This window comes from Haliotis rufescens, unplaced genomic scaffold, assembly GCF_023055435.1.
Source record: "Haliotis rufescens isolate VD_foot unplaced genomic scaffold, xgHalRufe1.0.p SCAF_11, whole genome shotgun sequence".
NCBI classification, from domain to species: domain Eukaryota; kingdom Metazoa; phylum Mollusca; class Gastropoda; order Lepetellida; family Haliotidae; genus Haliotis; species Haliotis rufescens.
The window spans coordinates 42,590,937-42,603,812 of record NW_025963791.1 but is presented as its reverse complement, the minus strand read 5'-3'; the positions used below and the strand labels follow the sequence as shown (position 1 = coordinate 42,603,812).

General features: G+C 40.2%; 2 protein-coding genes across 2 annotated transcripts; one reads left to right on the top strand and one right to left on the bottom strand.

Annotated features, from left to right (window-relative positions):
- Positions 1 to 566: 566 nt before the first annotated feature.
- On the bottom strand, positions 567 to 1,391 carry LOC125378131 (G-protein coupled receptor Mth2-like). The gene has a single exon (XM_048392994.1). It carries the CDS (start codon positions 1,389 to 1,391, stop codon positions 567 to 569), a length of 825 nt encoding a protein of 274 aa, XP_048248951.1.
- A 3,197-nt stretch (positions 1,392 to 4,588) lies between these two features.
- LOC125378130 (DNA ligase 1-like) lies at positions 4,589 to 5,604 on the top strand. The gene is made up of 2 exons (XM_048392993.1): positions 4,589 to 5,116; positions 5,596 to 5,604. Exons 1-2 carry the CDS (start codon positions 4,589 to 4,591, stop codon positions 5,602 to 5,604), a joined length of 537 nt encoding a protein of 178 aa, XP_048248950.1.
- The last annotated feature ends 7,272 nt before the right edge of the window (positions 5,605 to 12,876 follow it).

Here is a 12,876-nt window from a genome sequence, read left to right as displayed (position 1 = left end):
TTACTAGAACAGCTATGTTAGATGTGTGAGGAAAGGTACACGATATACTTGCGCTTCTCAAAACTGTCAATGTGGCAAATTCAAACTTCGAGATAAAGATATAAAATTCTATAGTAAAGTATAATTAGGACCGAGTCCAATGTTCAAGATAGCCCTATGTATTGAAAATTGTTATCTCTAATTCGAGGTGAGCGGGCACATTTATGTGTATTTATATAGCCAGGCGTTCGGGACCGGAGAATAGGTTTGATAAAGTTGGTACTTTCGAGATAACGAGTCTCGACTGTGTACGATGTTATGGCAGGGTGACACCCAATCTCCCCAACAGTTTATATGGAACAATTCATAAAACGATTCCCCCTGAATCAGGCTCATGTATACAAACTTTGTTGGTTTTTTATAACCCAAGACAAGCATATTTATACAACTTCGTAAGATAATTACCTCATTAACTTGATATCCAAAAGTTTTCTCTCTTTTCTAGTGAATAATGCACAATGCCAGTGCATCCTTAGTATCATGTCTCCCCGTTGTGCCAAACAGGGAATTGGTCGTTTCCGCAAAGTTTACATATGCGTGCTTTGGGTGTTGAAAGTTGAAAAGTGTTGGTCATTTGTCCGTTGTCTATCAAACCGGTCTCTGTAGTCTTGCAGGTGTCGAAGCACCTTTCTGGTACAGACGAAGGAGATCCCAATGAAGAGCCCCTGGAGTGTGTTGGTGACGATGTAGAGGTACGTGGTGACTGGATGGGGGACAAAAGCTGACAGGAACCCAAAGCCCCAGGTTAGACCCATCACAATGAATAGCTTGACGTAGATCAGAAACTCATTTCTTTGTTCAGGTCCAAGGGTCCGGGCCGAGGATATCTTGACAGAACAAATCGTGGTTGATGTGCAGATGAAGAAGATGGTATTTAGAACAACAACCATGGCAAGCGGTGCAGCAAAGAAGATCAAGAGTGATAACTTCCTTGTAATCCAACATATTCCTAGTCCATACCCAGGAGAAAACACAGATGCAGGATCCACATAGTCCAGTGTCAAGGCCGAGACGATTGGAACAAGAGGGGACATCCAGGCATACATGCTATACATCAGAAATTGTCTGTTTTTCTGTCTTGGTTCCTTGACCCGAATAAGTTTTCTCGAAAACGTGGACCAGGCATCAATAGCAATGACGTTCATCCAGAGAAATGCTGCCAAGAAAAAGTAGTGCATGCCAATGGCGAATATCTTGCAAACTATTGGTTCCTTTTCAGTAGAAGGGGCAATCAACATCAGCAACTGTGCTGTGAAAAGAGCCACAGATAGGAAGAGAATGTTTAGGCCAGGAATGTTTCTAAAACCACGGAAGGTTGCATAAATAACAATGGTGACCAGAAGGGCAGTCATGGATAATACCATTCCTATACCACTGATTACTCCTTCCAGAGATGAGAAGTTTGAGGACGGAATGAGGATACGATTTTGGTCAGTTCTTGCGGGCATTGTACGATTGACAACACAAACGATTGCAGTTTTGCCTTTCCTTATGAAGTCCCTGTGACGATGTATAACCTTAGAGGCAGATTCCCATAGTCTTCCATCCTGTAGAATGTGGAATTCCTGTTCGTTTAATATGATATGAGGACAGTGGCTTAAAGTTTCGTTTCCGAATAATTCTGAAACATCTTTTCCTACCTTAAGTGTACATTCGCCATCCTCACAACCAACTAACCGACAGGTGTCCTGAAATGGGTCATATATTTCATCTACATCACAAATTAGTTCATTTTCAAACTCAGTCTCCACCGATTGAAACGTTGTCCCAGCTGTTTTCACGGCACGGCCAGAATTGATGTCAAGAAGTAGCGAAAATGAATAGAATCCCATAGATGCAACATGTAGGACACAGGTTACAGTTTTTCCTTTGCCAACACACTTTGGTGAAGCCTGCTTGTTGCACAGAGCACAATGAGTATTTTTGTAAATTCCATCTTCGGTGTATACAATCTGGTATCCAGATGTATGTGAGCATTGCTCCTCCATTTCAACATCAGGACATGTTGAGATGATGTCTTCAAAACAGGGTCTAATGTCACTTGCGTTTGGAGGAGGCAAGAGCTGAAGGAAACAGTTTTCATTGGCAAGAATATCGGTCATGGTGAATGTTTCATTCATCTCAATAGGTTTATGATCAACACATTTGACCCTTGGCTGCCACAAATCTGATTCCTCTGCGTGACATTGTGCACAGAATACATTCTTGTACATTAGGCCTGACTCCCTGCCCATTGCCGGAATCTGCAGAAAGAGGTCCGTCGTGTTCGTCACCGAGCAGAGATCAGCGATGTACTGACTGCCGTAATCCCTAGGGCAGTCCACTACAGCGTAGAACTTCCTTACAGACACCTTGCAATCATATGTACAGTTGATATAGTCGTGAAGGGATCTGTTAATTTTCTTTTGGAATGATTTGTCAGCATCCACACAACAGTCGTCGAAGAATGTACACAGATCGTCGCAGAAACAACCCATGTATGTGAAGTAAGTGTTGCTATCACTATACCCTTTCGGAGGGAGGTTTTCACAAAGCCATCCTTTGCAAGAAAAGTTTCCATAGTGATTGGTCACATTTTCACGTATATTCAAACTAATCCTGCCCTGGGCTGGTTCCTGGAAACCAAACCCAAGAAAGATATAGACAAGAATCACGTGATTCATTTCTGTGTAAAAACGTGCAAGCCACAGTCACCCCACATGTTCCCACTTAATCCCCTGGCCACCATATGCTACTGGCATCGCTATGTCGCGTACGTTAGTCGCTGTCTTGTACTGCAGAAGGCTGTGTCCGTCTTCCAACTGTTTATCAGACATCTTTCTTCCTCCAATAATTGATTTCATGCTGGGAACAAGCTTTTATATTGTTTCCCAGACGAACGAGTTTTCCTTCCAAAACGGACGTTACGGAAACGTGTCCTTCAGTAATGGATTTATTTTAGATGCAGTAGGACGCCAAAGCTCACCTTCATTAATTGTGTTACTTTCAGATCATGATGGGTTTTCAACACAGCGCGGTATGTTTGTTAATAGTGCACTGACGGTATATTTAGGAAACATTATCATTAACTATAAAATTATCAATACCAGACGGAAGAAATCGCATTGCTTTTGCATACTTTTGCCATTCCTGATTTAAAGTAGGGAACGGAAGATTGAGAGGTGACATTACAGTTTTGCTAGCAGTCAGAGTAAATATAAAACGTCAACGCCAGCCAATAACCAGTCTCGATTATGCGGCGAAACATATTCCATTGGGCGTAAGACCCATTAAGATCCGGGGTAGAATAGGTCTTCAGCAACCCATGCTTGCCGGAAAAGGTGACTATGCTTGTCGTAAGGGGCGACTAACGGGATCGGGTGGTCAGGCTCGCTGACTTGGTTGATGCATGTCATCGATCCCAATTGCGTGGATCGATGCTCATGTTGTCAATCACTGAATTGTCTGGTCCAGACTCGATTATTTCCAGCCCGCCGTCACATAGCTGGAATATTGCTGAGTGCGGCGTTAAACAACAAACAAACAAATATTGGGCGTAAGTAGCAATATAGCGTTTAAACAAATATAAACAGATCACTGAAAACCAGTGATGACAGTTCGCGAATACACATACTGGTTGATGATGTCACTGCATGACTGATCTACTGGCCTATCGAATGTGTGTGTTACCTTTATTTCAAAGTAACGGTTAAAATAGCAAAGGTGGGATGAGAACTGTCCGACTAGATCTACATAGTTTACAGAAAACGACCAAAGGTTTCAGAAAAATAACTTTTAGATCTATATAAAAACGGGGGAAAATGAAGGATGTGATGAAGAATGTGATGAAGGATGTGATGAAGGGGATGATGAAAGATTCACGAAGGATGTGATTGAGGATGTGATGAAGGATGTGATGAAGGATGTGATGGAGGATGTGATGGAGGATGTGATGAATGTGGTCAAGGATGTGATGAAGGATGTGATGGAGGATGAGATGGAGGATGTGATGAATGTGGTGAAGAATGTGATGAAGGATGTGATAAAGGATGTGATGAAGGGGATGATGAAGGATGTGATGAAGGATGTGATGAAGGGGATGATGACGAAGGATGTGATGAAGGATGTGATGAAGGATATGATGAAGGATGTGATGAAGGGAGTGATGAAAGATTTCACGAAGGATGTGATGGAGGATGTGATGAAGGATGTGATGAAGGATGTGATGAAGGATATGATGAAGGATTTGACGAAAGATGTGATGAAGGATGTGATGAAGGATAGGATGAAGGATAGGATGAAGAGGATGTTGAAGGATTTGACGAAAGATGTGACGAAGGATGTGATGATATGATGGCAATGATGAAGGATATGATGAAGGGTGTGGTGAAGGATGTGATTTAGGAGATGATGAAGGATGTGAAAAAGAGGATGATGAAGGATGTAATGAGGGAGAGGATGAAAGAGATGCTGAAGAGTAGGATGAAATATATGATGGAGATGGTGGAGGTGATGAAGGATGAGACGAAGGATGATGAAGGATGTGATGAAGGGGATGATAAAGGATAGGATGAAGTATATGATGAAGGATGTGATGAAAGATTTTATGAAGGATGTGATGAAGAATATGATGAAGGATGTGGTGAAGGCTATGATGAAGGAGATGAAGGATGTGAGGAAGGAGATGAAGGATGTGATGAAGGAGATGATGAAGGATGTGAGGAAGGAGATGAAGGATGGGATGAAGGAGATGAAGGATGTGAGGAAGGAGATGATGAAGGATGTGAGGAAGGAGATGAAGGATGTGATGAAGGAGATGATGAAGGATGTGAGGAAGGAGATGAAGGATGTGAGGAAGGAGATGAAGGATGTGAGGAAGGAGATGATGAAGGATGTGATGAAGGAGATGAAGGATGTGAGGAAGGAGATGAAGGATGTGATGAAGGAGATGATGAAGGATGTGAGGAAGGAGATGAAGGATGTGATGAAGGAGATGATGAAGGATGTGAGGAAGGAGATGAAGGATGTGATGAAGGAGATGATGAAGGATGTGAGGAAGGAGATGAAGGATGTGATGAAGGAGATGATGGAGGATGTGGTAAATGATATATTCACAATTTACATCAACTTCAGCAGAGAATGTTCTCGAATCCATGTGGTCAACAATATTTATTTTATATATTAATTAGTTACATAGGACCTACATGAATATTAACATCTCAAATATACTCATACTGCCGCTGCTTCATGTTAGATGTTCGACATTCATTTAAAGACAATCCATTGTTTCAACAGATTAGACATTGGATAACAGTATACCACTGACTTATTTATATTAATAGAAGTAAAGGAGGGTCGCGCAGCACTAAATGCACTAATTATAACCTTAGCTTGTGAGGAGATCATCCGTTTGGATAAAGAACTGAATACTTGATGTCTGTTCTCCGGGGCTTAAATGGGTTTATATCCTTACGGGTGTCATGCTAATCTCTCTATCACCCATCAAATCATAATGTCTGCTCGTGACAAGATAGGATGTCCAAAAGACAGTCCTATTTTGATCTATGTGACATCCAGCGGACGTAATGAGTGTGGGGATGAATGCATTAGGAAGTATACGGCAATCACCATAATGGGATGGGACAGGACCAAATGGGTTTTGTAACGAAAGAAGGAAATGCAAAGCGACGTGTGCGTCATAATAAAAATAATTAATCGGTTCAAAGGACGTATGTTCGAACAAGAACGGACAATCAATTATCAGTAAGCCTAGCTCATCTTACAAATTCATGATTATGTTTTTATTTATAACGTTGATTGATTGAATTTGAAATTGATACTTATACCGGTGTATGATACTCAGTGCTCGTAAATCGCGCTAGCTCTAATATGAACTTAAGTCTACCAATATTGGCAAAAGAGGTAAATTTCAAAATAGATTTGCGTCGCATAAAACGTCTTTAACTCGGACGTCAAAGCTTTGTACAGAACATCGTTCCTTTACCGTTTCAAGATCCGCTGATTGTGGGATTTTAATCCCAAATTCGACCCCACTAGAAACCTTTGTCTGCTAGCAGTTGAACCCTTTATAGGATTTACCAAAGGGATAAACGTCCGCGATCTGCACCACATCTAGCCAGACCCTCACATAAGCTGATACACATTTATGTTGAAGTAATGTTCAGAGTTTAAACACCACCTCGGTCCGCCAGTCTGTATTACCAGCCCTGGTAACAGTGTTGGGCGTCATGTCAGCTGGAAGGCAAACGTCCGCGTTCTCAAGATGCGGCCTGCACCACTGCGCCCCGCTATCAATCAATGTATAATAATTATTTACACTGTGCGGTCCATACGAGTCTTTTGGAAGGGATCAATGTTGAAAATAATTAATTTAAGGATTGTGTACTGTGTATGAATTCATTGTTAATTGATAATTTAGCTGATTATGGATTCCACTTATGAATCATGATTGTGCTGCCCTCCTGTTTCTTTATGCATACCAATGGTGATTGTACAGCCCTCCTGTTTCTTTATGTATATCAGTCATGATTGTACCGCCCTCCTGTTTCTTTATGTATATCAATCATGATTGTACCGCCCTCCTGTTTCTTTATGCACATCAATCATAATTGTACCGCCCTCCTGTTTCTTTATGTATATCAGTCATGATTGTACCGCCCTCCTGTTTCTTTATGTATATCAATCATGATTGTACCGCCGTCCTGTTTCTTTATGTATATCAATCATGATTGTACCGCCCTCCTGTTTCTTTATGTATATCAGTCATGATTGTACCACCCTCCTGTTTCTTTATGCACATCAATCATGATTGTACCGCCCTCCTGTTTCTTTATGTATATCAATCATGATTGTACCGCCCTCCTGTTTCTTTATGTATATCAATCATGATTGTACCGCCCTCCTGTTTCTTTATGCATATCAATCATGATTGTACCGCCCTCCTGTTTCTTTATGTATATCAGTCATGATTGTACCGCCCTCCTGTTTCTTTATGCACATCAATCATGATTGTACCGCCCTCCTGTTTCTTTATGCATATCAATCATGATTGTACCGCCCTCCTGTTTCTTTATGTATATCAGTCATGATTGTACAGCCCTCCTGTTTCTTTATGTATATCAATCATGATTGTACCGCCCTCCTGTTTCTTTATGCACATCAATCATGATTGTACCGCCCTCCTGTTTCTTTATGTATATCAATCATGATTGTGCTGCGCTCTGTTTCTTTATGCATATCAATGATGATTGTACCGCCCTCCTGTTTCTTTATGTATATCAATCATGATTATGCTGCGATCTGTTTCTTTATGCATATCAATCATGATTGTGCTGCGAACCGTTTCTTTATGTATATCAATCCTGATTGTGCAGCCCTCCTGTTTCTTTATGTATATCAATCATGATTGTACCGCCCTCCTGTTTCTTTATGTATATCAATCATGATTGTGCTGCGCTCTGTTTCTTTATGCATATCAATCATGATTGTACCGCCCTCCTGTTTCTTTATGTATATCAATCATGATTATGCTGCGATCTGTTTCTTTATGCATATCAATCATGATTGTACCGCCCTCCTGTTTCTTTATGTATATCAATCATGATTATGCTGCGATCTGTTTCCTTACGTATATCAATCATGATTGTGCTGCGCTCTGCTTCTTTATGCACACCAATCATGATTGTACCGCCCTCCTGTTTCTTTATGTATATCAATCATGATTGTATCGCCCTCCTGTTTCTTTATGTATATCAGTCATGATTGTACCGCCCTCCTGTTTCTTTATGCACATCAATCATGATTGTACCGCCCTCCAGTTTCTTTATGTATATCAGTCATGATTGTACCGCCCTCCTGTTTCTTTATGCACATCAATCATGATTGTACCGCCCTCCTGTTTCTTTATGGATATCAATCATGATTGTACCGCCCTCCTGTTTCTTTATGTATATCAATCATGATTGTACCGCCCTCCTGTTTCTTTATGTATATCAATCATGATTGTACCGCCCTCCTGTTTCTTTATGTATATCAGTCATGATTGTACCGCACTCCTGTTTCTTTATGCACATCAATCATGATTGTACCGCCCTCCTGTTTCTTTATGTATATCATTCATGATTGTGCTGCGCTCTGTTTCTTTATGGATATCAATCATGATTGTACCGCCCTCCTGTTTCTTTATGTATATCAGTCATGATTGTACAGCCCTCCTGTTTCTTTATGCATATCAATCATGATTGTGCTGCGAACCGTTTCTTTATGTATATCAATCATGATTGTGCAGCCCTCCTGTTTCTTTATGTATATCAATCATGATTCTACCGCCCTCCTGTTTCTTTATGTATATCAATCATGAGTGTGCTGCGCTCTGTTTCTTTATGCATATCAATCATGATTGTACCGCCCTCCTGTTTCTTTATGTATATCAATCATGATAATGCTGCGATCTGTTTCTTTATGCATATCAATCATGATTGTACCGCCCTCCTGTTTCTTTATGTATATCAATCATGATTATGCTGCGATCTGTTTCCTTACGTATATCAATCATGATTGTGCTGCGCTCTGCTTCTTTATGCACACCAATCATGATTGTACCGCCCTCCTGTTTCTTTATGTATATCAATCATGATTGTATCGCCCTCCTGTTTCTTTATGTATATCAGTCATGATTGTACCGCCGTCCTGTTTCTTTATGCACATCAATCATGATTGTACCGCCCTCCAGTTTCTTTATGTATATCAATCATGATTGTACCGCCCTCCTGTTTCTTTATGTATATCAGTCATGATTGTACCGCCCTCCTGTTTCTTTATGCACATCAATCATGATTGTACCGCCCTCCTGTTTCTTTATGTATATCAATCATGATTGTACCGCCCTCCTGTTTCTTTATGTATATCAATCATGATTGTACCGCCCTCCTGTTTCTTTATGCATATCAATCATGATTGTACCGCCCTCCTGTTTCTTTATGTATATCAGTCATGATTGTACAGCCCTCCTGTTTCTTTATGTATATCAATCATGATTGTACCGCCCTCCTGTTTCTTTATGCACATCAATCATGATTGTACCGCCCTCCTGTTTCTTTATGTATATCAATCATGATTGTGCTGCGCTCTGTTTCTTTATGCATATCAATGATGATTGTACCGCCCTCCAGTTTCTTTATGTATATCAGTCATGATTGTACAGCCCTCCTGTTTCTTTATGCACATCAATCATGATTGTACCGCCCTCCTGTTCCTTTATGGATATCAATCATAATTGTACCGCCCTCCTGTTTCTTTATGTATATCAATCATGATTGTACCGCCCTCCTGTTTCTTTATGTATATCAGTCATGATTGTACAGCCCTCCTGTTTCTTTATGCACATCAATCATGATTGTACCGCCCTCCAGTTTCTTTATGTATATCAGTCATGATTGTACCGCCCTCCTGTTTCTTTATGCACATCAATCATGATTGTACCGCCCTCCTGTTTCTTTATGGATATCAATCATGATTGTACCGCCCTCCTGTTTCTTTATGTATATCAATCATGATTGTACCGCCCTCCTGTTTCTTTATGCATATCAATCATGATTGTACCGCCCTCCTGTTTCTTTATGTATATCAGTCATGATTGTACCACCCTCCTGTTTCTTTATGCACATCAATCATGATTGTACCGCCCTCCTGTTTCTTTATGCATATCAATCATGATTGTACCGCCCTCCTGTTTCTTTATGTATATCAGTCATGATTGTACAGCCCTCCTGTTTCTTTATGTATATCAATCATGATTGTACCGCCCTCCTGTTTCTTTATGCACATCAATCATGATTGTACCGCCCTCCTGTTTCTTTATGTATATCAATCATGATTGTGCTGCGCTCTGTTTCTTTATGCATATCAATCATGATTGTACCGCCCTCCTGTTTCTTTATGTATATCAATCATGATTATGCTGCGATTTGTTTCTTTATGCATATCAATCATGATTGTGCTGCGAACCGTTTCTTTATGTATATCAATCATGATTGTGCAGTCCTCCTGCTTCTTTATGTATATCAATCATGATTGTACCGCCCTCCTGTTTCTTTATGTATATCAATCATGATTATGCTGCGATCTGTTTCTTTATGCATATCAATCATGATTGCACCGCCCTCCTGTTTCTTTATGTATATCAATCATGATTATGCTGCGATCTGTTTCCTTACGTATATCAATCATGATTGTGCTGCGCTCTGCTTCTGTATGCACACCAATCATGATTGTACCGCCCTCCTGTTTCTTTATGTATATCAATCATGATTGTATCGCCCTCCTGTTTCTTTATGTATATCAGTCATGATTGTACCGCCCTCCTGTTTCTTTATGCACATCAATCATGATTGTACCGCCCTCCAGTTTCTTTATGTATATCAGTCATGATTGTACCGCCCTCCTGTTTCTTTATGCACATCAATCATGATTGTACCGCCCTCCTGTTTCTTTATGGATATCAATCATGATTGTACCGCCCTCCTGTTTCTTTATGTATATCAATCATGATTGTACCGCCCTCCTGTTTCTTTATGCATATCAATCATGATTGTACCGCCCTCCTGTTTCTTTATGTATATCAGTCATGATTGTACCGCCCTCCTGTTTCTTTATGCACATCAATCATGATTGTACCGCCCTCCTGTTTCTTTATGTATATCAATCATGATTGTGCTGCGCTCTGTTTCTTTATGCATATCAATCATGATTGTACCGCCCTCCTGTTTCTTTATGTATATCAATCATGATTATGCTGCGATCTGTTTCTTTATGCATATGAATCATGATTGTGCTGCGAACCGTTTCTTTATGTATATCAATCATGATTGTGCAGTCCTCCTGTTTCTTTATGTATATCAATCATGATTCTACCGCCCTCCTGTTTCTTTATGTATATCAATCATGAGTGTGCTGCGCTCTGTTTCTTTATGCATATCAATCATGATTGTATTGCCCTCCTGTTTCTTTATGTATATCAATCATGATTATGCTGCGATCTGTTTCTTTATGCATATCAATCATGATTGTACCGCCCTCCTGTTTCTTTATGTATATCAATCATGATTATGCTGCGATCTGTTTCCTTACGTATATCAATCATGATTGTGCTGCGCTCTGCTTCTTTATGCACACCAATCATGATTGTACCGCCCTCCTGTTTCTTTATGTATATCAATCATGATTGTATCGCCCTCCTGTTTCTTTATGTATATCAGTCATGATTGTACCGCCCTCCTGTTTCTTTATGCACATCAATCATGATTGTACCGCCCTCCTGTTTCTTTATGGATATCAATCATGATTGTACCGCCCTCCTGTTTCTTTATGTATATCAATCATGATTGTACCGCCCTCCTGTTTCTTTATGTATATCAATCATGATTGTACCGCCCTCCTGTTTCTTTATGTATATCAGTCATGATTGTACCGCACTCCTGTTTCTTTATGCACATCAATCATGATTGTACCGCCCTCCTGTTTCTTTATGTATATCAATCATGATTGTGCTGCGCTCTGTTTCTTTATGGATATCAATCATGATTGTACCGCCCTCCTGTTTCTTTATGTATATCAGTCATGATTGTACAGCCCTCCTGTTTCTTTATGCATATCAATCATGATTGTGCTGCGAACCGTTTCTTTATGTATATCAATCATGATTGTACCGCCCTCCTGTTTCTTTATGTATATCAATCATGATTCTACCGCCCTCCTGTTTCTTTATGTATATCAATCATGAGTGTGCTGCGCTCTGTTTCTTTATGCATATCAATCATGATTGTACCGCCCTCCTGTTTCTTTATGTATATCAATCATGATAATGCTGCGATCTGTTTCTTTATGCATATCAATCATGATTGTACCGCCCTCCTGTTTCTTTATGTATATCAATCATGATTATGCTGCGATCTGTTTCCTTACGTATATCAATCATGATTGTGCTGCGCTCTGCTTCTTTATGCACACCAATCATGATTGTACCGCCCTCCTGTTTCTTTATGTATATCAATCATGATTGTATCGCCCTCCTGTTTCTTTATGTATATCAGTCATGATTGTACCGCCGTCATGTTTCTTTATGCACATCAATCATGATTGTACCGCCCTCCAGTTTCTTTATGTATATCAATCATGATTGTACCGCCCTCCTGTTTCTTTATGTATATCAGTCATGATTGTACCGCCCTCCTGTTTCTTTATGCACATCAATCATGATTGTACCGCCCTCCTGTTTCTTTATGTATATCAATCATGATTGTACCGCCCTCCTGTTTCTTTATGTATATCAATCATGATTGTACCGCCCTCCTGTTTCTTTATGCATATCAATCATGATTGTACCGCCCTCCTGTTTCTTTATGTACATCAATCATGATTGTACCGCCCTCCTGTTTCTTTATGCACATCAATCATGATTGTACCGCCCTCCTGTTTCTTTATGCATATCAATCATGATTGTACCGCCCTCCTGTTTCTTTATGTATATCAGTCATGATTGTACAGCCCTCCTGTTTCTTTATGTATATCAATCATGATTGTACCGCCCTCCTGTTTCTTTATGCACATCAATGATGATTGTACCGCCCTCCTGTTTCTTTATGTATATCAATCATGATTGTGCTGCGCTCTGTTTCTTTATGCATATCAATGATGATTGTACCGCCCTCCAGTTTCTTTATGTATATCAGTCATGATTGTACCGCCCTCCTGTTTCTTTATGCACATCAATCATGATTGTACCGCCCTCCTGTTCCTTTATGGATATCAATCATAATTGTACCGCCCTCCTGTTTCTTT